The sequence below is a fragment of the Microtus oregoni genome, unplaced genomic scaffold (assembly GCF_018167655.1).
Source record: "Microtus oregoni isolate MIOR12 unplaced genomic scaffold, Mior012 000023F_ref0000262, whole genome shotgun sequence".
In the NCBI taxonomy this organism is placed as follows: Eukaryota; Metazoa; Chordata; class Mammalia; order Rodentia; family Cricetidae; genus Microtus; species Microtus oregoni.
In genome coordinates this window covers 26,493,123-26,517,053 of record NW_024543082.1, presented here as the reverse complement: position 1 = coordinate 26,517,053, position 23,931 = coordinate 26,493,123, and the positions used below count along the sequence as shown (strand labels likewise).

General features: G+C 45.1%; 1 protein-coding gene across 2 annotated transcripts; it reads right to left on the bottom strand.

The window, feature by feature from the left end:
• Positions 1-2,133: 2,133 nt before the first annotated feature.
• On the bottom strand, positions 2,134-18,886 carry Fbxo40 (F-box protein 40). Of its 2 annotated transcripts, none has more exons than XM_041672828.1 (4): positions 18,763-18,886; positions 8,131-8,158; positions 4,591-6,507; positions 2,134-2,346 (listed from the first exon to the last, which is right to left on the bottom strand). In XM_041672828.1, exons 2-4 carry the CDS (start codon positions 8,131-8,133, stop codon positions 2,134-2,136), a joined length of 2,133 nt encoding a protein of 710 aa, XP_041528762.1. In that variant the 5' UTR covers positions 8,134-8,158; positions 18,763-18,886. The 2 variants fall into 2 exon arrangements, with proteins under 2 accessions (XP_041528762.1, XP_041528761.1); XM_041672827.1 differs by having other exon boundaries at positions 18,684-18,793.
• Between the last annotated feature and the right edge of the window lie 5,045 nt (positions 18,887-23,931).

Below are 23,931 nucleotides of genomic sequence, written 5' to 3'. Positions count from 1 at the left end.
TCTCCTTGGCCAGGTTGCCTCCTGCAGTGCATGTTGTCAGGTCAGAGTCCTGTGGCCTCTCTGTCTCTCTGCAGCTCCTAGTTCATAGACCTAGAGTTCTGGGTTTGTTTCCAAGCTCTGTAATTCTCCTTCTCTGAGAACTCCATTCCGCTGCGTGGGAAGAAGCCAGAACTGATGCCTGAAGACCTTGCTTTCTTTTTGCCTACTTTTTGTTTAGCTGTTTTCAGCTACTCGTCTTCACTGAACAAAGTATCAGAAAACACTCTAGATACAGTTTTAGAAAATGATGACTCGCAAAAAGGTGGTGAAATCCAAACCCAACTATAAAGATTAGGAGTCCTAGCATCGTGCTAACAATGGGATGAGAGGAACATAGTGAACAGTGAGCACACTTTCAGTCTGGGCTTGCTCTGCTGCTGCCTGACTGACCCCTTGCAGAGGCACCAGCTCCATCATCCACACCAGCTTCTTCCTCTGCACCAGCTCCTTCATCTGCACCAGCTCCATCATCCACACCAGCTCCATCATCCGCACCAGCTTCTTCCTCTGCACCAGCTCCTTCCTCTGCACCAGCTCCTTCATCCGCACCAGCTCCATCATCCGCACCAGCTTCTTCCTCTGCACCAGCTTCTTCATCCGCACCAGCTTCTTCCTCTGCACCAGCTCCTTCCTCTGCACCAGCTTCTTCATCCGCACCAGCTTCTTCCTCTGCACCAGCTCCTTCATCTGCACCAGCTCCATCATCCACACTAGCTTCTTCCTCTGCACCAGCTTCTTCCTCTGCACCAGCTTCTTCATTTGCACCAGCTTCTTCCTCTGCACCAGCTCCTTCCTCTGCACCAGCTTCTTCCTCTGCACCAGCTCCTTCCTCTGCACCAGCTTCTTCCTCTGCACCAGCTCCTTCCTCTGCACCAGCTCCTTCATTTGCACAGCTTCTTCATCTGCACTGATTCGAACCATGGTCAGACAGACAGATGCTCAGACAACAAGCTCACAGGTTGGCAAGTCTCCATTATTTGCATTCTTGGCTGGTGGTTCCCTGTGCTGTCTGGCCGGTTCCCTGTGATTTCTGGCCTCTCTTTGCCTTGTTTTCCATTAGCTTGAGAACTTCTAGGATTGCTGGAAAATGGCACCTATTAAGGGAATAGGAACTTAACCTAAGATAAATTACTTTTCTGGTTCCAGGTTTCCAGTTTCCTTAAATAGGCCAGGGAGGGAGACTATATTCTTTCATTGTGGCCAGAGGACACAAAGTCATCTTGAGTAGATCAGCCCCATGTGGTTCTCAATTTAGCATCACCACGTCTTTAAAACTTATTTTGTAAACAAGTAAGAGTCACATTGAATTATAGCCATTGAGTAGCTACGTGAGATCTAATTTGTCCCACTAAAAGGGGAGCACGTCCTGACTTAGCATTGCTGGTATAGCATCCTTTAGGACAGTGGCTGACAACCAGGAGTGACTTTGTTCTCGGAGACCTTTGGCCTTTCCTTCATTTTAAGGACTTTCTTTCTTACACAAGACACTATACAACTGACTGTTTTGCTTTGGCCTGTGGTTTCCATGAAACAGCTGTGCTCACCCAGTGCAGTCCATCCTGTTGGGTTGTGTTGGAACCATCTGGGCTTTGATGCAGTAGAGTTACTAAATGGCCCCTAACTCTCAAGAAAGACCACACTCTAGAACCTTCCAGTTGGGTTCCCGCCACCTGAGATACCCTGAGGTCATTATACCTCCGACCCTGTTGCCATATTGCCTGCTCCAAGAACTTGAAGGTGGTTTGTAAACTAGATAGCACAATGTAGAATCACTAGACTATGATGGTTGCAGAATTTCCTGACCCTCTAGTCAACCAAGGATGGGTTCATTTTTCAAATGGCCTTAAATTACTTATTTTCTCTCAGACTGACCTGTTTTAGGAAATGAAAAGAGGAAAGAGCTAAGATAAGGCACCATCATACAAGCCATAGCTCAGAAAGCTAGTGTCCTAGTGCAGTCGCTACGGCCTGAAGGATCTCACACATTCTCACGATCCAGTGAAGCAGATACGTGGGCCTCAGAGGGATGTCCTCACACCGTAGTGTCCCACTTTCCGTTACCCTGAGAAGCCAGGAGCAATGGCATTCAAACATTTAGGTGTGTCTACCCCGTGGTCGGGCCCTAAACATGGACACCAAGCTCTCCTGGGTCTGCTCTTGGGACTGACACATGCTGGTCAAACGGATTGGTTCAGTCCTGTGTTCCACGACATTGAAAGGACAGGTTTTCAGGTGTTCAGACATGGAGGTGACTTCGTTAAACTCCCAGCTCTTGATTTTGGAGAAGAGGCTGCTGAACTGCCAGGTCTGCCAGGAAAGAGAAAGCTCAAAGGTGAATATGTGTAATGAGCACTGGAGGCTGAGTGGTTCTGCGCAGTGTGCGGGGTAGCTGGCCCCGTTCTGTGTCCAGCTTCCACGGTGCTCAGTGTCTGCTTGGACATTCGTTATTTCCTGTTCCTGCATCTAATGCCCAATGCCTTGCTAATTAATCATCTTCTCAGCCAGCCTTTCAGTTAATCATCATGCCTGATACCAACCTACAATTGATACGCACCTTCCCCAGTACCCCTACGAGCAATGAGAAGCGGGTCTGCACACAGATGGTGATGCTTAGCACTCAACAGGCTCTGCTCTGGGACTTTTGAGTGAGGCACCAAGAGCAGATTCTCCCTTCCATCTGTACTTGCACTAAGAGGAAGCTGGGTCCCAGGAGCCCCCAGCAGCTACCAGGAACACTGAGGAAGAACTGCCTAAGAATATAGCCGATATTCCAGAAGTGGGGTTAAGAAAAAAGATCATTTTGAGCTGCCAGGGTAAGTCTTACCTGAAGCCTTTTGATTTTTTAAAAAAGTGACCAGACATATTTGAATTTGGGGCAAAATTGAGCCCCTCAAAATGATATTTTCTTTTAGTATATAAATTTAATTATTGACTGTAGTGATATTTCATTGGTATTTTAATAAATAAAGCTTGCCTAAAGATCAGAGAGTAAAACAGTCACCCTGGTCAGCACTGTAGACCAGGCAATGGTGATACACATATTTAATCCCAGTAGCCACATTAGTTTGCCATAGAAACTGGGTGGTAGTGGTGGACATCTTTAATCCCAGCACTAGAGAGGAATAGAAAATGGAAGAAGACAGCTCTGTCTCATTCTGAGGATTCCTGGAGGCAGGATCACCATTTCAGACTAAGGTAGAGGTAAGAGCCAGTAGCTAGCAATTTTGTTTTTCTGACCTTCAGGTTGAACCCCAATGCCTGTCTCTGGGTTTTTATTAGTCATGCTACAATTGACACCTGATTTTATAGAGAAAGATATGTTTACTGGTCTCAGATGCACTCCTAGAGTAGTGTATTGTTCTCATGAATGTTTATCACCAACGTGGTTTCATGGATGTGGGCACAGATACATAAAGGGGCCTTAAAATTATTTTTTCAGAAATACTGTTTAAGAAAAAAATTAAGGGAGTAAATACATAATACTTTGGACATAATCAATAAAAATAGATGCAAAAACTCTAATTCCTCCATACACTTGAGAACATCCATGTATTAGGGAAGAACAGAGCAGTGGTGTTAGTGAACTCAATAGATAGACATTCATGGTTCATATACAGTTGTTATAATAAAAGATATCACAGACACTTTGAATATGATGAATTAGGAGTCTAACTTCTGGAGAAGTTGTAAGTCAGCGAAGATGACGCAACTGAGAAAAGGAACATAGCTTTTCAGAAGGAAAAGAGTCTTTGATTCATAGACTGCGGTGTTTTATATTAAATAAGCAATTCGACCATGGGAAGTGGGTGGACTAAACCCACGTACAACTTCAAAATAAAATTTATTTTTAAAAGTCTGTTGGCATGAGACTGGGGGGAATTTGTTTGTCTACTACACCAATCAGAGTCTAAGCTGGGAGCAAGTGGTACACTCGAATTGGGTGGGTTGGGGAGGCATGGTTTGCAAATTTGGGGGCAATATCCAAAGCTAGTAGCCTAAAGTTTCATGGAAAGAGGGAAACTGGTCACTACACTCAGAACAAACAGCTGTGTGGATCAAGTCACCTGGTGTAGCCACCTTCAGAGGAGGGACACAGCTATTTCATGGTGTCCTGAAGGGGAGGGGAGGGCATGCTAAAGAGAGTGATTCTGTCAGTACTTCCCCCTCCTCCCTTCTCCTGAAACATTCACACTGGTCCAGCCTAACTAGAAGCAGGGGGGCAGGGGAGGCAGCAGAGGCAAGCTGCAGAGATACGTCTCTGGAATAGACCTGGATTGAGAAGGATGGAGACTGGAGAGAGCCAGTATAGAATGGGCGAGCCAATGAGAGACATTGCTTGTATATAAGCAGACGTGGCATTGGCACTACACTGCAGAACACATGTTTATGTCCGCTTTCCTACTGGACTGAACTTTTTGAGTGATTCTTATTTTCGCAGCTGTCTCAGTGCCTGGTATAGTGCTTGTCCCCAAGAGAGCTCCTAATAAATATTTATTGGATGAATGAAAAAATGAATGAATGAATGAAAAAGAAAAACAAATGTTTACTTGCCTGACTGTGAACTTTCCAGGAGGAGCCTCCATGAGAATACCTCTTCTTCTTCCATTGCAAGAGCACCATCCCTCTCTCTTGCAACAAAGTGGCACAGATGTTTCTCATCAGCACCGACACCTGGGAAAGCTGGGCCAGGCTGACACTGTCCAGAAACCCAGCAATGTATTGCAAAACTTCCAGGGGCAGACTGGTTAGAGAATTCCGGCTTTTCCTACCATGGCCCGAGAGCTGGTCGCTCTTCCATCCCTCACTCAGCTCCGGAGCAACCTCTGGCTTGATGGCAAAAGTCTTCAGTTCCTGGCTATAGATCACTTTGGCTTTTTGTCCAGGGGGGCGGAAGTGATTTTGGACAAAGGTACATCCCAAGTAGGCAAGAGGGCATCGATGCTGGAACCAGCCATTGAGACACGACTGAATGTCTGTGTGTACGTTCTTGAAGTGCAGGGGAAATTCATCCCTCCGGAAGAATTTGTTGCAGGTGAACGTGAAGGCCGAGCTGCTTTTATTGTGTCTCCGGGTCACGCACTCACTGTGGAGCTCCACGTGCAGGCCTGTGGCTTGGGCAGTGCTCAGAACATCAGCCAACACTGTCTCTGAGGAAAACTGTTCTGGCTCAAAGTTGTATGTTTGAGTGGCGAGGTCCATAAAGAGCCCATCGATGCTCCTGGATTCCGAGATGATGTGGCCTTTGAGTTCTCTTTCCATAGCACACTGGAGGGTGGTCTTGATGAGATCGGATTTGGGCAGGTCTCCAACACAGAAACCCAAATCGGACGTGTCCACGGCTTTGTGTTCACTTGGTCTGCACCTCAACATGGCATCTCCCAGGCGAGCTCGCTTCCCACAGTAGCTCACAGGGATTTTGAAGGTGTAAACCGTTTTCACCTCTTGAGCCTCGAGATTGCCGTAAACAAAGTCTCTCTCCTTGGGCGTACAAGCTGGCATCTGCCCGAAGTGGATGAGCATCCGTCCGTTGTGCACCAGATACATGTTATAGTCTTTTGCATCTACGGCCGTTTTTAGTCTTTCCAAAACACCATCCTGCCATGGGGCAAGCCCTGTCATCTCCAAGGCAGCGGGAAGATCCTGGGGCTGCGGGCTTTCCTGTGGTTCTCTTCCTCCTGAAGATGCCTCTGCAGCACCCGTGCTACCATCACAGGAGCACTGCTCTCTCCCAGTCACGTTCCCACCCTCATCTGTGCTCTTCCCAGAGGAACCCGTTAAAACCGAGGCGGCATGCTCCTTGCTGAACATACTTTCCCATTTGCCAAACTTGGCCAGGTCCATCCCTTCTTTGGTTTTCGCCAGTGCATCTCGTTCCTCCTGACTGAGTTCCATCATTTGCCCGTTGGTTGCTGGCAGACAACAGTGTGGTACTGGCCTGGCATCCACGCCCCCCACCGCACCTCCGGTCTCCTCCCAACTGGTGTCACCATTCGTGGCTGGCTCCTCCTCGGTGGCATCTCTGGTTTCTGGGAAAAGCTCTACCATTTTCAAGGACCTGAAGAGAACGTTCTGATCCTGGAGGGCCAGGGCAGTGTCCAAACATTCCTCGCTGGGGATCTCCTTCATGATGTTCTCATGAAGGACGGTTTCTGAGTCCACATTGGGCCAGCGGTTCCATTCCATGGAGCAGCAGACCACGCTGGCTGGGCACACTTGCAGGTGCTTCGCCAGCTTGTGGCGCGCCATGGAGAGTGGGCAGCCATACTCCGAGTTGAGGCACGGAACCTGCTCTAGAGGGCAGAGAAGTGCATGCTCTGCCTCTTTGCACATGTGGAAGGTGGCGCCACAGAGTAGGTGGCAGCTTACCACCGGGCAGGAGATGCTGGGTTCCACCGGAACATGGCAGTGGCGGTTGATGCATCCTTCACAATGTCTGTGCTGCTCAGGTGCAGGCCTGCGCGCCCAGCCCTGGACACAGTGGGGACAAAGGCAGAGGAGACAGGTGACTGCAGGAAGGGGGAACAGAATACACCCCTGCAATGGCTTTTGACGCACTTATCTCATGTCTCTTTAAGACTTCTGTGGCAACCTCTTAATGCAGAGGCAATCGGAAACACAGCAGTCCAGAACAGTCTTTGCAGTAGTTTATGCTGTGTAAGTGGTAAGTATGTTCAAAACAGATCCCAAAGATTGGGTCGTGACAGATTACATTTGACAACTGTTATTTCCAAACCATGTATTAGGGGTGATTTGTAACACATTCATAATACTATTGTCTTAGGGTTACTATTGTACAATGCAACATGACTAAAAGCAAGTTGGGGAGGAAAGCGTTTATTTGGCTTACATGTCTACATTGTAGTTCATCACTGAAGGAAGTCAGGACATGAACTCAAGCAGGGCTGGAACCTGGAGGCAAGAGCTGATGCAGGGGTCATGGAAGAGTGCTGCTAACTGGCTTGCCTCTCCCTATGGATTGCTTGGTCTTTCTTATAGAATCCAGCACCACCAGAGAAGGGGTGGTCTCACCACAATGCCCTGGGCTCTCCCATATCAATCGCTAGTTAAAAGATGCCCTACAGCTGGATCTTATGAGGGCATTTTCTCAATTGAAGTTCCCTCTTTTTAGATAGCTCTAGCTTATGTCAAGTTGAGAGTCTTAGCCAGCACAATTGCCAATATGATTTTGAACACTGCTTTTTAGACACAAGGCTGGATTCCAATTTACCTATATTTCTCATTATACTTATTACTTTTTTCTGTGATAACCCTTTTTAAAGACAAGGAAAAGATGATATGAAAAGGGGAGAGGGTAGATGTAGGAAGAGATGGGGAACACTAAACATGATGAAGATATGTTGTATGAAATGCTTTAAGAATTGATAAAGGTATTACTTAAAAATTTCTACCTAAGGGTCATGGAGATATAGATTTATGTAGCTTTGAGAGTCTTTATTTATTTTATTTTTATTTTCCATTTTGATCTACAATATATTGAGATTATATTTTGCATATAACTTAATTCAACACCAAAATAATATTTACTCTTTGTGAGCTTTCTTCATAACCGTGGTGCATGTAACACTCCTGAATATGAGGTTACTCATTCAGCCAACTATTCCAGAGGCCAAGACCAAGTCTGGTTTTGTTCACATTTTCCTCTCTGGCATCTAGCACTTGACATAAGCTACTTAAGGTATTCTGTAATACTTCCTGAATGAAGGAACTGTTAGCCAATTAGATTCTTGTTGGCTTTTTTATATTTTATTATTTTTTTAAATTTCATTGACATTTCATAATAATTCAGTCTATGTACATATATTACAATGGCTAATGACCACATCAGAGTAACTAATATTCCTATCTCATTGCTCATTATTTCTATGTGTTGAGCAATTCACTTTCATTTTTTAACCAAATCTTTGCTCACAAATCTTTCTCATCTTTCCCCTTAATCAGTGTCCACTTTTCAATAACAAATATCATTAACTCACACAGCCACATCTATAACCATTGACTAGGGCTCCAGGATAAATAGAGTTGGACCTGGACCTGCCAACAGTGAAGCTCCAACAAGATCCTGATACTTACCATGGCTTCCCAACGTCTGGCTTCTTAGCTGTAGAGGAAATATGAAAATATGAATGATTAGTAAGGAATGTGTTGTAATTATTTATATGATCAAGGGTCAAAGAGACTTCACATGGTCTTCATTAAATTCTGCTCACCGCCTTGGAGGAGCTGTCCAATTTTACAGTTAAGAAAATGGAAACTTAGAAGCTAACTTACCCAAGGTCACTCATCTTCTAAGTATGGAGTCAGGTTTCCAAGTCAGGCCATGCTAGCCCACGGTCTCTCCACTGACCCACACGTCCTCTGAGGGGTTCCAACCATGGAACCTGTGACTTCTGTTTCTTGAAACCCTTCTTTACTGTCTGCCTTCTATCTTCCATCCAGCCCCAATCTCCTCTGCTGCCCCACGGAGTTTCCTGTCTATGGAGGGTGTAGATGGAAGTTTCTGTCCTGTGCAGTCCCACGCCACTGTAACAGTTGCTAGAATCTTGACATTTTTTGTGTCTCCTCCTTGAATGGCTAGAGTTACCCCACATGATAATGAGATGCTAATGATACTTCATCCCTAAGCTCTTCAGCATGGACCTTTGCCTCTGGAATTTATGGTACCATTATCTCATCCAAAAAAAAAAATCTAAAAACAACCATCTTACATCATAGACACACACACACACACACACACACACACACACACACACTACAGGGTTTCAGGATCTCCCTATGTAGCCCTGGCTGTCCTGAAACTATCTATGTAGATCAGGCTGGCTTTCAACTCACAAAGATCAAAAGTCTTTACCTCTCCAGTGCCAGGATTAAAGTATACACCACTGCACCTAACTTGAAACAGAATTCCTTTCAGTACCAATGTATTGAACTTGGGGAAGTCTTTTTTTATCTTTAGCCTTCATTAATCCCCTACATTTTCAAGGAATTTTTACTCTGACTTTCCTTTTTGCTTTTGTTTATCTGTCTACCCATCCAATAAATATTTGTTGATTGTACCTTATAAGTCAGTAATGCCCATGAGTCACACAAACTGATTTCAGAGTCTCAGACACTTTAATAAGAATCAGCTGTGACCCTCGTGGACCTGTAAATCTGCATTGTTCTATTTGGTAGTCAGCCACATGTGACTGTTTCAATTTGATCAAAATGAAATAAAATGAACTAATTCCTCCTTTGTGCCGATTGTGTTTTAGTGTTCAGTAGCCACATCTGCAAGTAGTTACTCTGTTGGATGACACAGAATAGGACATTTCCATGTTCACGGAAAGTTATGTTGTGCTACTGTAGAATCTGACTGCCCCTGTGGCTGTGTGTGGGATCAATACTGGAATTATACCCTCAACACATGTCCTGGTGTTCTTTCAGGATTTTTTTTTTTGTTTCGTTTTGTCAATTTGTTTTTGTTTTTTTTTTTTTGGTTTTTTTTTTTCGAGACAGGGTTTCTCTGTGGTTTTGGAGCTTGTCCTGGAACTAGCTCTTGTAGACCAGGCTGGTCTCGAACTCACAGAGATCCGCCTGCCTCTGCCTCCCGAGTGTCGTTTTGTCAATTTGTTACAAGCTAGAGTTATCTGGAAAGAGGATCCTCAACTGAGAAAATGACGCTATAGATTGCCTATAGGAATTCTATAGGGCATTTTCTTGATTGATGATTGATGTGGCGGGGGGCAGCTCACTATGCGTAGGGCCACCCCTGGATAGATGGTCCTGGGCTCTGTAAAAAAAGAAGGCTGAACAAGCCATGAGGAGCAAACTAGTAAGCAACATTTCTCCATAGTCTCTGCTTCAGTTCCTGCCTCCAGTTTCCTGTCTTGAGTTGCTGCCCTGATTTCTCCTTACGATAGATAGGCTATCAACTACAAATTTAAATAAACACTTTCCTGCATAAGCTGCTTTTGGCCCTGCTGTTAATCACAGCAGTAGAAACCAAACTAAGACAACACACTTCCATCTGATTACCCCTGCACCTTTGTTCTAGACTCTACCAGGCACACTGGTAATCCAGAAGGGGGATCATCCGAGAGTGCTCTATTCTCCTGTCACCCCGAGCCAGGGAACAGGTAAGAAGCTAAGGCTCAGAACATCAATGGGTTCAGGGCCCAGTAGTAGAAAACCAAAGGCATGAGAGCCAGAGAGAAGCCGGGCGGGGTCAGAGGGCTGAGAGGGTTGGATTTCATTATGGCCTGAATGTTATGTCCACCAAAGCTTTTACTGTTGTGATCTAATCACCATTGTGATCACATCTGGAGGTGGAGTCGTTGGGAAGTGATTGAGTCTTGAGAGAGTGATTGGGTCTTCATAAATGAAATCAGTGCCCTCGTAAAAGGGGCCTAAGAGAAAGGACCCTCAAGACTTCTGTCCTATCAGCACAGAAAAACAAGATAGCTGTGAACCAGCATGCAGGCCTTCAAAATACAGCAAATCTGCCATAATCTTGATCTTGGACTTCCTAGTGAGAAATAAATTGCTGTTGTTTTATAAGTTACCTAGCCCCTGGTGTTTTGTCATAGTAACCAAAATGAACTATGATAGACTGAGCTAGAAGAGAGACTGTGCAAAGAGCACACCTTTTGTATGCAATTGTCTACCTAACTGGTCATTGATTCCTGCCATATTTGGGATCATTTCTAGAGGGAAAAGTCCATGGCAGACTTCATGTGGAAATTCTTAAATACTAGACTAAGGAATTGAACTATTTGGTACACAATAAAGCAGCATTTTATTTGTGGTTTGGGAGCTAAGTGCGATGGAGTAAGAGGATCTAGACTTAGAAACTATTGTAGAGAATGTGCCGTAGTTGCACAGTGAGGCTGAAGACCGTGGAAACAGGAAGATGAATCAGAGGAAAGGCATTGCAAAGGAGACTCTAGTTTATTTCTGACTGGAGATGTGGAAATGAGTTAATGTCAAGATTTTAATCCAAGAGAAAGGGATATTGGCCACATGTTGTGAGAAAAATATAAGTCTAGAAAGAAACTACTTGAGGAGGCAAGATGAGTCCAACAAGTTTGATGTAAGTTGTTCAAGGTGATGGCAATCTTGCAGCGAGAAGAGGAACTTGGAGGCAGAGATGACGATGTTGGAAGTTCCCGAGTGAGAGAGAAAGCTCTAAGTGGGAAATGAGAACACTGAATAGATATGAGACATCAAGTATTAATACCAGCCACATGTGACCACTTTGGGGACATTAGGAAGAAGGGCAGATAGAGGAGAGACCAAATGTTCAGCAAATCAGGGTTATGTTGTCCTAGATATTAAAGAAATGTAGTAATGCCACCTATACTACTGCAAAAAAAAAAAAACCAAAACAAAACAAACAAAAAATGGTGGCAGCCATGACTACATGTGCTTATGAGCAATTCCCAAACAGTTCTCATGGCATTTCAGCTGTGGGACCCTCTCCCATTTGAAACTGGTATTTGATGAAAGGGGAGCAGCATATACTTCGATGGTGACAGGACTGTGGCCTCTCAGGAGGAACGGCACCATCTCTTTCCTGTTCCGAATAGCAGCTGGTCAGTAAGGATAGAGTGTGGAACACCCTGCATCTATAGAAAAAAATGTCGATCCCAAAGGGTGGGAGGGCAGGTGAATAAAACCACTAACACCAGGAATACTTAGTACTTGTTAGCAATGTCGTTAGTCACAATGCCAAGCTTGAATTCTGGGAAGAGAAGCAAAGAGTTTGGCTAGTTTACTGGAGCCCAGCATAAGAACTATGCTCCCCATTAAGGATGCCCTCCACTACAGGCATTGTGATGGGCTCTAAGCTCAACCCTTCCCCTTAAGTGTTTTAGAGTTCTGAGGAGCCAACAGCGAAGGTGGGAATATACTTTGTCTTTCTCTAGTCCTGTGAAGTTCTTTGAAAATATCTGTAAGAGAAAACAGCACACCTGCCAACAAAGATGTTCCCCTTCCTTTTTAAATGCCACTATTTAAAGGCCTCATTCCAAACCCTAGAGTGTCACCAGCTGAGTGGCCTTGAGATAAGAGTACTGTTGAGCAAAGGCCACCTTGGAGAAGCTTGGCCATAAAAGAAAGGAAAAAGACTGAGATAGCCCACCTACGTCACACCTCAACCTTTCATTACACACTTGGGGGAGATTCTTTTCATTGGGACAAAGGCCAAGCCAGAACTCTTGAGAGTCTAAATTATTGCCTGGGATTCTCCTGGTTTAGTACTGAAAGTCACACATCCCAGGAAACCCCCGAGGGGCAGGCAGATTTGTACAGTGAATTGATTACCTTGAGTTCAGACAGGGAGTTTGGCCCCAAATGAATGAAATTAGATACAGCATCGGTTTCCTTGTGATGTAAGAAGGCTGCTCTCATCCCATCCTCTGATTCAGGGCTCAGAGCCTAGATGCTTCTGTTTGGAGTTTGTCTGATTTACCTCGGCTGAAGACAAGCGAAGTGTCTGAGTTAGGGTTTCTATTGCTGTGATGAAACACTATGTGACCAAAAGCAAGTTGGGGAGGAAAGGGTCATTTGGCCAGTACTTCCACATCACTGTCTATCATTGAAGGAAGTCAGAACAGGAGCTCAAACAGGGCAGAAACCTGGAGGCAGGAGCTGAAGCAGAGGCCACGGAGGAGTGCTGCTTACTGACTTGCTCATCACGCATGGCTTGCTTAGCCTGCTTTCTTACAGAATCCAGGACCACCAAGCCAGGGTGACACCACCCAGAATGGGCTGGGTCCTCCCCGTTATTAATTAAGAAAATGTCCAACAGCCGGTGGTGGTGATGCACGGCTTTAATGCCAGCACTTGGGGGGCAGAGGCAGGTGGATTCCTAAGTTTGAGGCTAGCCTGGTCTACAAAGTGAGTTCCAGGACATCCAGGACTGTTGCACATAGAAACCCTGTCTCGAAAAACAAAAAAAGAAAAAAAAAAACAAAGGGAAAAAAAAAGAAAGGAAAGAAAGTGCCCTACAGCTGGAGCTTATAGCATTTTCTGAATTGAGGCTCCCTCCTCTCTGATGACTCTAGCTTGTGTCAAGTACAGTGTTTACATGTGTAATCCTTCCAGAGTAGAAAGGAGCTAGATGATCCTTATTAGGAACCGCCTCTGTCTCCCTGGAGATATTTTTGTAGGCCTTTCAATCAGATCTTACATTGTATCCCCTTTGAGCAGAACAAACAAGAGAATGATCTATGTCTGCTGGTGTCATGTTTCAGAGAACACAGATGTGAAAGAGAAACTTTCAGCTTTAAAATGCTACACTACAATATTGGTTCTGATACTTGAGGTGAAACACCTGCTGTATCAATTATATATATAATAGAAACTCTTCACTATGGAAGTGATGATAAAAAGATACACCCGAGACAGTGACTTCCAGGTGGCCCTGACCCCTTCCCTTTCTATGCTCTTGTGTTCACCCTTAAACTCTCTAGTCGACCTTCTAACAAACTAAATTTAGTCAAAATGTGTGCAATGTGCCTTCATCACATATGAAATTTAAATTTCCCCTCTCCAAAAGAGGTAATAACTAACATGATTTAGACTTTACTAGCCCAACAATACATACACACTCAATTTTATTGACTCCATCGGATATGATCTGAGTGAGGTTGAGGGCAGCAGGTGTGTGTTAAAGGATGAGTAGCTCTATAAAGAAATGGAGCATTTAGAACTTTGCAGGAGCTGAGCATGGTGGAGCACTCCTTTAATCCCAGCATTCAGGAGGCAGAGCAGGTGGATCTCTGTGAGTTTGAGATCAGCCTGGTCTATATATGGAGGGAGTTCTAGGACAATAAAAGCTAAAACGAGAGACCCTATCTGAGATAGTTGATAGATAGATATATGATAGATGATAGATATAGATAGATGATATATAGACAGATGATAGATAGATGATTGTTAGATGATATAGATAGATGATAGGTAGATATAGATAGACATAGATAATAGATAGATAATAGGCAGATATAGATAGATATAGACAGATATAGACATAGATGATTGGTAGATAGATAAAGAGTATAGATTGATGATAAGTAGATAGGTAGATAGATATAGATATATAGACATAGATAGATGATAGATAGATAAATAGATAGATAGAACCTGGCTGGTGGGGTCAGGGACAGTAGTTTAACCAGATGCTGGTGGTGGCATTCTATAGATCCCTTAGAAAGGGACAAAGTTGCTAAGCCAAGGCAAGGGAAGTAGAGCAGGGGCTCTTAAGGCTTTTAAGGAGAGGTCCCCGCAGCAGAAGCAGCAGCAGCATTGTCTGTGAACTCATTAGAAGTCTTTTTTGAGTTTCAAACCCAAATCTACTGAATCAGACCTACTTATTCTCACTAATTTTTTGGAAGTTCAAGTTGATAAGCATTGAATTATAGGTAGTTTAATACAGTGCTTAAAACACAAGGGAGCCACTGCTGAGTTTGTGGAAATAAGCAGAAAGGCTTATATTTTCCTTCTTGGGATAGTCTTGCAATGTTGCCCAGGCTGGCCTGCTAGGTGAAGGGTTTTCATGAAAGACCTAGGAAGGCGGCGGGCACTCTGTTCACCTCTGTGTCTAGCACCACTGCCAAAGTCTGTGATCCTTACCTGCTCTAACACCATGGCTATGTAATCGGGGTCACTTCTCTTTCTTGCATCCCATAATCCAGAGTTCCCGGCAGAAATAATGACTTTAACAACCTATATCACAATGCCATCACTCCTCTGCTTAATGCCTTCAGTCATTCCAAGACAAGGCAGAAAGTGCCAAGCTATCTCTGTGGCTCACAAGCCCCTGCATGAACTGTCTCTGACCCTTTCTCCTCACCTTTGATCTTGCACCTTTTGTTTTGGCTTGTCACTGATTCTAGCAAGGGACCACCTTTGTTCTTTCTACCAGGACCATGCTCCCCTCATCCCCACTTGTATCATGAGCCCCTTCCTGGTGTTTGTACTTCAGTGAATATGTCACCTCTGCAGAGAAGCTTAGGTGACAGCTCTAGTGCCAGACAAACCAATTAGTGCTCCCCTAGATACCTAGGTGCTTATCTGATATTCCCAAGGTTACTCTATTTATCCAACAAGTGGATCTCAGCACCCCACAGAACTCGAGGAGGTAACCCGAGACAAAATGGAGAAGTGTCTTAAAACATAAAATCACACCCCCTTCCCTTCTTCATTCTCTAGGGTTCCAGACCTGATCCTCGTTTGATATTTCTTTTGGCCACTCTCATGCCTGGGTCACCTTTTTAATCCATCATGAATGAGAAGGTTATTTTTTGCTCATTGCATCATCTCTGTAGCTCTTGGCTACTCATTCAGTTTGCAGGACCTCCTTGCTCCAATGTTTTATAGACCGAGGGTGGCTTAATAATCCTTAAACCCCACTTAATAATCCTTAAACCCCACTTAATCTTACTTAGCTTTTTAAAGAATAGAAATTCACATCCTCTCCCTCATAGGTCACCACAAAACATTCCTTAAGTATTGAAGGACTGCAGATAGTACACTCATGCCTTTGATGTGTTGTGTGTAGGGTCATTGTCATCAGAAAGAAGATCAGGTACTTAGAAGTCACAGAGTTAATTCAAGGACCCTCTCTCTCTTTCCTCAGCTGAAGTTTACAGCCTTTAGAGCTTATCCATATTGACCTATTCATTAAGAAAAAACCCGCTCCTCTTAACAGTTACGGGAATGCAAATCAAACAACTCTGAGATTTCATCCGATCCCAGTCAGGACACCAAAGACCAACAGAATAACTAACACAGATGCTGGGGAAGACGGAGGGAAAGGAGAACCCTCGTCTGCTGCTGGTGGGATTGCAGCCACTCTGAAAATCAGTGTGGAGAATCTTCCAAAATCGTATAAATCTACCATACGACCCAGCTATACTTCTTAGTGAATGGCCAAGGAACTGACATCTTACTCCACAAACACTTGCTCACCCATGTTCATTGCTACTCCAGTCACAAAAGCTGAGAAATGGGAACAACCTAGATGTCCTTGAGCTGACAACTGGAGAATGATAATGTGGTACATTACACTATGGAATACTATGGTGCTGATGAACCACAATAATGACCAGCATGGCATGATAACCCTTAGGGTGTAGTAGTAGCATATGTACTTCAGTAGCTCTGTCTTTAGGATGTAGTTAGTGATTATGCTGGTCTAGTAAAGTGACGGCTGTGTGGCCTCCTTAACTGATGTTTATGGAATAGGACTGAATTGTAGCACACCAGAAAGAACCTAAAAGTAAGTGGCATTCTAAAAAAGCCCTGAATTGAAATTGAAGCAAATTTAGGGGAAAACTATAGTGATGGTGGATATTTGTCACTTTAAGTTCTTTTATTAAAGAGGAGAGGGGCAGGCGAAGACAGCTTTTCAACCTCTTATTGGTAAATGAAACCTGCCCTGAGTGAGTGGGCCTGACTTGGAACACACAGGCTGAGCACTGCCAGAATTTTTACCAGGCCTTGTTCTTTGGAACCCCTGCAGCTGTATAACCAGACACTTCCATACCAGGCAGAAAACCAGGAACCCCCAGGGCTCATCTGACTTCAGGGCATATACCGTTCTCCAGATCAGTCTTTTAACAGACTGTGGTTCAGTGGGCTGGAGGGAAGCCTGGAATTTTCCCATGAAGCTCCAGGCAATGCTGATGGTCCAAGGTTTCCCTCTTCAGTTTTCAGAGGAGAACCTGAGGCTCTGAGGTGGATCATGTCTTGCCTGTGCTCCGACACACTGTGCTTTTAGTCACACGTTCTGCTCTCACTACACTCAGATATGCCATTAAGTCTGTAGAAACCCCAGCAGCACACAGCCAGCACCCGAGTCTCCATGGTGTGCCAAGAGCTTAGATGATCCCAAGGGCAAAGTGGGATTGGAGGAGACGGGGACCACAGAGTCACAATAAGGTCACATATAGCAGCTGCATTTATATCAAGCAAGCCAGAATGGGATTAACACTAATTTTCACACGTTTTGCTATGGTTTTAAAGTTAGTGACAAAGAGGTTTGATTTCAGGAAGGTATTTTTAGGCAAGTAGGCCATCCTACATGCTGTGGCTCTTCTGGGTCCTCCTGTGGCCAGCACTCAAAATGACAATTGATTTCTGACCACGAACCTCAGTGAAAGTGGGAAGGATAAAAGGCAAAGATCCAACATATTCCTTAACTCCTAACCACTTGCCTACCAGTCACATAGCGATCCCTTGTTCACCCAATTCCCTGCCGTGGAGATATTTCACTCAAGAGAAAGAAAATGTGTAAAGTTAACCATTCAATTCATCTCTCTGTCCCTTGAAGTTTTAACTCACCTAGGTATCTATGGATAAATCCCACATATGGCCCACAGTCCTCTAGACTGTATTTCCAACAACTTCACCACACACTAAAATATAATGAGTTTCCCCAGATCCCGTCAGTTTTGCAATTGACAGCCTTTATCTCTAGAAGTCACTCTAAAGTATTTTACTTATTAGCGTTTAATTCTCATAGTCGATACTTAACTGCTGGGGGGGGGGGGGGGAGAAAAACCGGTAGGTTCTTCCCTTGAAAACTTCAAAGCTATCACACCCAAGTCTCATGAGGACGGCAGCCCAACATACACTCCTGCCTCAGTGCCATGGGAAAGGAACCCTGACCAAACTAAATGCATTTAAACAAGGCCACAGTGAGACTGGTTGTCCTAAGCAAATAGGTATGATCCTAACATAGACTGCTCTACAGACTTCGGGGTACAGTGGAGGTTACAGACGGTGACAAGATGGAGCCAGAAGTTAGGGCATCCGAGTAGTCACTTTCGATCTCCTTTGACTCAGCATTGGCGGCTTGAACCCAAGCACCCCAGATCCCTTTCTGCTCAGGCCACTTCCCAGGTTGTCCTCAGTTGAACTCTGAACTGAAGAAATAGAAGAAAATAAACAGGGCCCCCTTGCTGCTGCCAACGTTTTTCTCACACACAACGGTATAGTTATTTCAGGAGCTAGGAGTGATTTATCTGCCTTCCTAGCTTTTAAGAGCCTAGATGGTTCTCATCACCTCGCTTCTGCTCTTCCGAGTGCACATTCAAGCCAGTCGCCGCTGTGAGTTCAGGCACACAAATCTGTGTAGGGTTCTCAGCTTACAGAACACTGTCCCTTTCATGGCTGCGTTTTGGATTAAAAAGAAAATTAAAAAAAAAAAAAGAGTGTGCAGAAGAGAAGTCGCAGCTTTGTTAGGCAAAACCACCGGGTTTCAGCTGGCAGGCAGAGTATGAGAAGCGAGAGCAGTGGAATACAGCTGCGGTCCGTTAGCGCGCCGTGCGCCACAGTCGATGGAATTTAAGCCTGGTGGCGATGACTTGCAGTTAGAGCAGCAAAGATGGTCGGAGAAAATGTTGCAGCATTTGAACTAACTCTGGGTCTCCACTTCTTTCCTTACCACACTCTGCCCTCCCCTCTCGCTGCTCTGTAACTAAGAAAACACTGAACTGTCTGGTTGGTTACAGAAGAGCCGGCCTAAGCTGGCAGAGGGCTGCTGACACCGCAAGCTGCTGTAGGATTTTAAATTCAAAACAGTTTACACAGGGCTGAGGATTTCTAGTACCAGCTTTTCCCCCATCACCCACACATACCGAAGTTTGTTTAACAACCCGTGTCTCCAGGGCACAAGGAATGATCTGGGGCGCTCCTGCCCACGTTTGAAAATCTTACCGAAGTGGTCCAAGCCGGCTCAGCATCTGCAGCTAACGTGCTCTTAGATGGTGAACCAGGAGGTGGCTGCTGTTGCCTCTGCTGCTGCAGAAGTCCCGAGCTCTGCTGCAAAGGCCAGTGAAAGGGAGAAAACGTCAACTGACATAGTTCATGTGTTTCAAAGTTAAAAATAAAACTATATCACAAGAGCAATGTGACCAGGCTCAGCTTACGACTTACTTCGTCTGTAGGTTATCAACACTCGGGTGTCTAAGGGCTAGCGGGGCAGAGCAGAGCCCAGGGGAAGTGGATCTTTGTACCAACGGACTTTCTTTCACCAGAGCAAGGAGGAAAGTTTTTGGAAGAAGAGCCAGTGCAAGTCCAGCACAGCCACGATCCTGTGTGTGCCATGGGCAGGTCCAGCTGTGCTGGGGGTGGAGGGGGGTGGAGTGGGGAGCAGCCAGGTTCCTACTCTAATTATAACCCTGTTTTTCACCCAAGTCCCTCACTGGCTGAAGCAGCAACTAGTAGTTTATTTGTTTGTTTGTTTTTGTCTTTAGCTTTTTGGCTCTTTTGGGGGGGCCTGTCACCCTGCTCCCAGATAAATTATACAAGTCTTATTCTTTCTTATAAATGTCTGGCCTTAGCTTGGCTTATTTCTTAAATTATGCCATCTATCTTTTGCCTCTGGGCTTTTATCTTTCTCTATTTATGTATATCTTTCTTTACTCCTTATTCTGTGGCTTGCTGTGTAGCTTGGTGGCTGACCCCTGGGGTTCTCCTTCTTCTCTCACTCCTTGATTTCTCCTCCCAGATTTCTCTTCCTATTTATTCTTTCTGCTTGCCAGCCCGTCTATCCCTCTCCTGCCCAGCTATTGGCCGTTCACCTGTTTATTAGACCAATCAGGTGTTTTACGGCTGGCAAAGTAACACAGCTTCGTAGAGTTAAACAAATGCAACATTAAAGAATGCATCACATCTTTGCATCATTAAACAAATGTTCCACAGCATAAAAGGATGGAACACATCTTAAACTAATATTCCTCAAGAGCAACTCGTGCGAGTGACGTGGTTTCGTGCTCCTGTTTCTCTTTCTTCTCACGACCACTCAGCATCTGCCCACTCTGGCCTTCGCCTTTCCCAGGTGGCTGGGAGAAGGGAACGTTTGTCAGGAGAAGCCTAGCACAGAGTTAAGTCCAAGGGAGAGCATTAGAGGTGGTAGGCAGCCTGGCTAGCATTTCCTATGTTTCCCTCTTGTTACAGATAAGAAGATGCAGGACCAGGCAAGGTAAACACTCATCCATAATCACAAGCCTCAGAGCCAGAGGAAAGACTTCTGATAGCCTGGTATTCTTTATCTTAGCCACTTCAAAACCGTTCTTTCCACCTCTTTCCTGAGGGGAAAAAATAGCAGGTGAATAACGTCTACTGCATACAAAGCGCTCCGTCTAGCTGCTATCTGAATGTGGATGTGTCTTGAGGGAAACAGGGGTGCTTAAATCTGCTGTGATGTGTGAAGTCACTGAAATCCCCTCCCCTATTCTCCCGTGCACGTTTGTTCATGTTGGTAAACTCATCTGGGTGAAAAGCCAGAAGATAGACATCATAACATTTTCTACATGCATCTTGCACTGCAAATCTTTGCTGAATTTGTAATGCAGTTTTTCTGTGGATTCTCTAGGGCTGTCTATAGATAATCCTCTATGAATTGAGGTATCCACATTTCCTTTTCAGACTGGCTGACTTTTATCTCCTCCCCTCACCTGTTGCCTGGCCTGGAGCATCCTATGCTAGGTTGAACAGGAGAAGCAATGGTGGCTGCCCCTGACTTGTCCTGGACATCAGGCTCTTTTGTTGGCAAGTCACCTGTGGAGTTTTTCACAGACAAATGCAAGTTGCCTGGGCATCTTTCAGATAGCTTTTGGAAAGTTGAAGGTGGTGGTGGGGTTGATGGGGGAGGGCAGATTGGTAGTTTTTCTAGTCTAGAGACTGTTCTCATCATGAAGGCTGTGGACTTTTACCAGATGACTTTTCTGTACCTCTTGTACTGCATTGGTTGGTGTTTGAATTTTGAACCAAACTTCTATTTCTAGGTCTAGTATATAGCCCTTTCTCCATTGCCCTACAGCTATAATGAAACACCATGACCAAAAGCAAGTTTGGGAGGAAAGGGTTTATTTGGCTTACACTTACATATCATAGTCCTTTACTAAAGGAAGTCAGGACAGAAATTCAAACAGGGCTGGAACCTGGAAGCAGGAGCTGATGCAGAGGCCATGGAGGGGTGCTGCTTACTTGCCCATTATGCCTTACTCAGCCTAGTTTCTTAGAGAACCCAGGACCACTAGCCCAGGGATGGCACCACCCACAACTGGGCCCTCCCAAATCAATCACTAATTAAGAAAATGCCCTACAGGCTTGCCTACAGCCCTGTCTTCTGGAGGTATTTTCTCAACTGAAGCTTCCTCCTCTCAGATGACTTCAGCTTGTGTCATGTTGACATAAAACTAGCCAGCACATCTGTGTTTCTGGCTGTGATTTTTTAATATTTTACTGAGGAATTTTACACATAGCCTGTAACATATTTGGGTTGCATTTGTTTGGTGTGATATTGGGGCAATACTGGTATCATAGAGCAAGTTAGGAAGTGTTCCTGTATATTCTTTGGGATTTTTTTTAATAATAACAGAATTTATAGAATGGCTTTATCTGTTTATCTGTCTGTCTTTCTACACACACACACACACACACACACACACACACGGGATTTATTAGATAATTTATAGGCTGTGATCCAGCTAATCCAACAATGGCTGCCTATGTACAGAAGGCCCAGGAGTCCAGTAGTTATTCAGTACTGGAAACCGGATGTCACAGCTGGTCTTCAGTACGCACCAGAATCCTGAGGAAGTAGACTCTAATGCCAGTGATGGAATGAACCTTGTTTTGAGGGTGGGAAGCAAGCAAAGAGAGAGAGCTTCCATCTTCCATTTCCTTTGTGTAGGCTCCCAGCAGAAGGTGTAGCGCAGATTAGAGGTGGGCCGCCTTCTCACCTCCAAAGATCTAGGTTAAAGGTATGTTTTCATACCACAAAGATCCTGATTAGAAGTAGATCTGCCCACTTCAAATGATTCAGTTAAGAAAAAAACTCTCACAGGCATTCAGCCATTTTGGTTTTAGTTAATTCCAGTGTAGTTAAGTTGGCAACTAAGAATAGCCATCACATCCCTCTTCTGGTTTGGGGAGGACACAATAAAGATTTAAACATTTGGTAGGATTTACTGTTGATGCCACGTGGGTCTAGGCTTTCCTCTGTGGGAAGCCATTGAGATCTCTTCACTTGTTTAGCCTTAATTACCATTGCATCAACCTCATTAATTATGTAGCTAAATCTTTTCCACTCATATAAAATTGCTATCTACTTGACCTTTAGTTTTAGAGACTGCTGTGTGACAATTTTGCATTGTGATTCTATATTTACTCAAGTTTCTCCAAACTTTGATTAACATTTGCTTCACACAGACTGGGTATATGCTATTAGCTATATAATACGTTCAGAATTGTATTTGTCATGAGTTAATCATTCCTCTTGGCATTTTCTATGCTGCTTGATCTCTATCTAATCACATATTTCCTCTGGAAGTTTAACTTGACAGATGAGATGTCATGCTAGCTTCCTCCCTGTGTGCAGGGGTTTGACAGGCACTGAGATGCCATGCTAGCTTCCTCCCTGTGTGCAGGGATTTGACAGGCACTGAGATGTCATGCTAGCTTCCTCCCCGTGTGCAGGGGTTTGACAGGCACTGAGATGCAATGCTAGCTTCCTCCCTGTGTGCAGGTATTTGACAGGTACTGAGATGTCATGTTAGTTTCCTCCCTGTGTGCAGGGGTTTGACAGGCACTGAGATGCCATGCTAGCTTCCTCCCTGTGTGCAGGTATTTGACAGGCACTGAGATGCCATGCTAGCTTCCTCCCTGTGTGCAGGGATTTGACAGGCACTGAGATGTCATGATAGCTTCCTCCCTGTGTGCAGGGATTTGACAGGCACTGAGATGCTATGTTAGCTTCCTCCCTGTGTGCAGGGATTTGACAGGCACTGAGATGTCATGATAGCTTCCTCCCTGTGTGCAGGGATTTGACAGGCACTGAGATGCCATGCTAGCTTCCTCCCTGTGTGCAGGGATTTGACAGGCACTGAGATGTCATGCTAGCTTCCTCCCCGTGTGCAGGGGTTTGACAGGCACTGAGATGCAATGCTAGCTTCCTCCCTGTGTGCAGGTATTTGACAGGTACTGAGATGTCATGTTAGTTTCCTCCCTGTGTGCAGGGGTTTGACAGGCACTGAGATGTCATGCTAGCTTCCTCCCCGTGTGCAGGGGTTTGACAGGCACTGAGATGCCATGTTAGCTTCCTCCCTGTGTGCAGGGGTTTGACAGGCACTGAGATGCCCATGTTAGCTTCCTCCCCGTGTGCAGGGGTTTGACAGGCACTGAGATGCAATGCTAGCTTCCTCCCTGTGTGCAGGTATTTGACAGGTACTGAGATGTCATGTTAGTTTCCTCCCTGTGTGCAGGGGTTTGACAGGCACTGAGATGCCATGCTAGCTTCCTCCCTGTGTGCAGGTATTTGACAGGCACTGAGATGCCATGCTAGCTTCCTCCCTGTGTGCAGGGATTTGACAGGCACTGAGATGTCATGATAGCTTCCTCCCTGTGTGCAGGGATTTGACAGGCACTGAGATGCCATGCTAGCTTCCTCCCTGTGTGCAGGGATTTGACAGGCACTGAGATGTCATGTTAGCTTCCTCCCTGTGTGCAGGGATTTGACAGGCACTGAGATGCCATGCTAGCTTCCTCCCTGTGTGCAGGGATTTGACAGGCACTGAGATGCCCATGTTAGCTTCCTCCCTGTGTGCAGGGGTTTGACAGGCACTGAGATGTCATGTTAGCTTCCTCCCTGTGTGCAGGGATTTGACAGGCACTGAGATGCCATGTTAGCTTCCTCCCTGTGTGCAGGGATTTGACAGGCACTGAGATGCCCATGTTAGCTTCCTCCCTGTGTGCAGGGATTTGACAGGCACTGAGATGTCATGTTAGCTTCCTCCCTGTGTGCAGGGGTTTGACAGGCACTGAGATGCCCATGTTATCTTCCTCCCTGTGTGCAGGGGTTTGACAGGCACTGAGATGCTA